The following is a 910-nucleotide window of genomic DNA, read 5'->3' as shown; positions in this document are numbered from 1 at the left end:
CCTAGGAAAGGCTGTGGAGTAGATCTACTGTGATATCCACATCCTGGGAAAAGCGGTCTACTCTCTCCCATAGCCTCGATGGCCATGGGGAGGGTGAGGGACAAACTCACAGGCTCTTAACTTCTGACCAGGAGGGTGCGCGCTGCCCTCACCCCATCTCAGATCCCTTCATGTCCACAGAAACACGGCCCGGAGCCCCCGTGCACCCTACCTCATCACTCTCATGTTCCCAGACTTCAATTTGAACCCTGCCCCCCCCCCGACTGTGTGAAGTTACTTCTCCTAGCCTCACAGGTCCTATTATTCATGACTCACAACCTTCTGCCAACTTCCTATACATGTGCCGGGCCACTTGATGGCATCAGGCACACAGTTGGTGCTCAATAAATGCTATTGGGGAGTCATCATTGTTGGGCCTAGCAAGCCCAGAGTCCACCCCCTTTTGCCCTTTTCTTCCTGGGGCCCTCCTGGTTGGAATATGCCCTCGTCCCTCCTGTCCTCCCTAGGAGACACGGGTCCAGGAGGAGGCTGGCAGGCTGGAGGACGAGGCCCAGGAGACACGGCTACAGCTGCAGGACCAGATGCTGACCGAGGCCCAGGAAGCCGGCCGGCTACTGCAGCAGCACATGGAGAGAATTGTCGCACGGGCACTGCTGGGCCATGCCCGGAGCTCGGCCACCAAGAGCTGGGCCGAGGAAAGAGAAGACTTCAAGGTACATGACCAGCCATCCCAGGGGACACCGCATGGCAAGGAGGATGAGGGTAGGGTGGGTAGATGGGGCAGGCAAAAGCAGCACACACAGATCAGCACCCTGGGCACCTGAGGCCTCGCACAGCTGATGTCCCTTCTCTGAGCCTCAGTTTCCCCCTCTGTGAGATGGGCTTCCATCACCCATCTGTCAGTGAGTCG

At 58.2% G+C, this 910-nt stretch overlaps 1 protein-coding gene across 1 annotated transcript in view; it reads left to right on the top strand.

Moving 5' to 3' along the window:
* Positions 1–910, top strand: part of EVC (Ellis van Creveld syndrome) — a 101,055-nt gene that overhangs the window by 78,995 nt on the left and 21,150 nt on the right. Inside the window, exon 15 of the mRNA XM_006874140.1 lies at positions 507–713. Within this exon, the coding sequence (XP_006874202.1) occupies positions 507–713 (207 nt within the window). The remainder of the gene's footprint in view (positions 1–506; positions 714–910) is intronic.

Source organism: Chrysochloris asiatica, unplaced genomic scaffold, assembly GCF_000296735.1.
Source record: "Chrysochloris asiatica unplaced genomic scaffold, ChrAsi1.0 scaffold00262, whole genome shotgun sequence".
Classification (NCBI taxonomy): domain Eukaryota; kingdom Metazoa; phylum Chordata; class Mammalia; order Afrosoricida; family Chrysochloridae; genus Chrysochloris; species Chrysochloris asiatica.
Note: the sequence above shows the minus strand (reverse complement) of the source record. Positions and strands in the feature narration are given on the sequence as shown.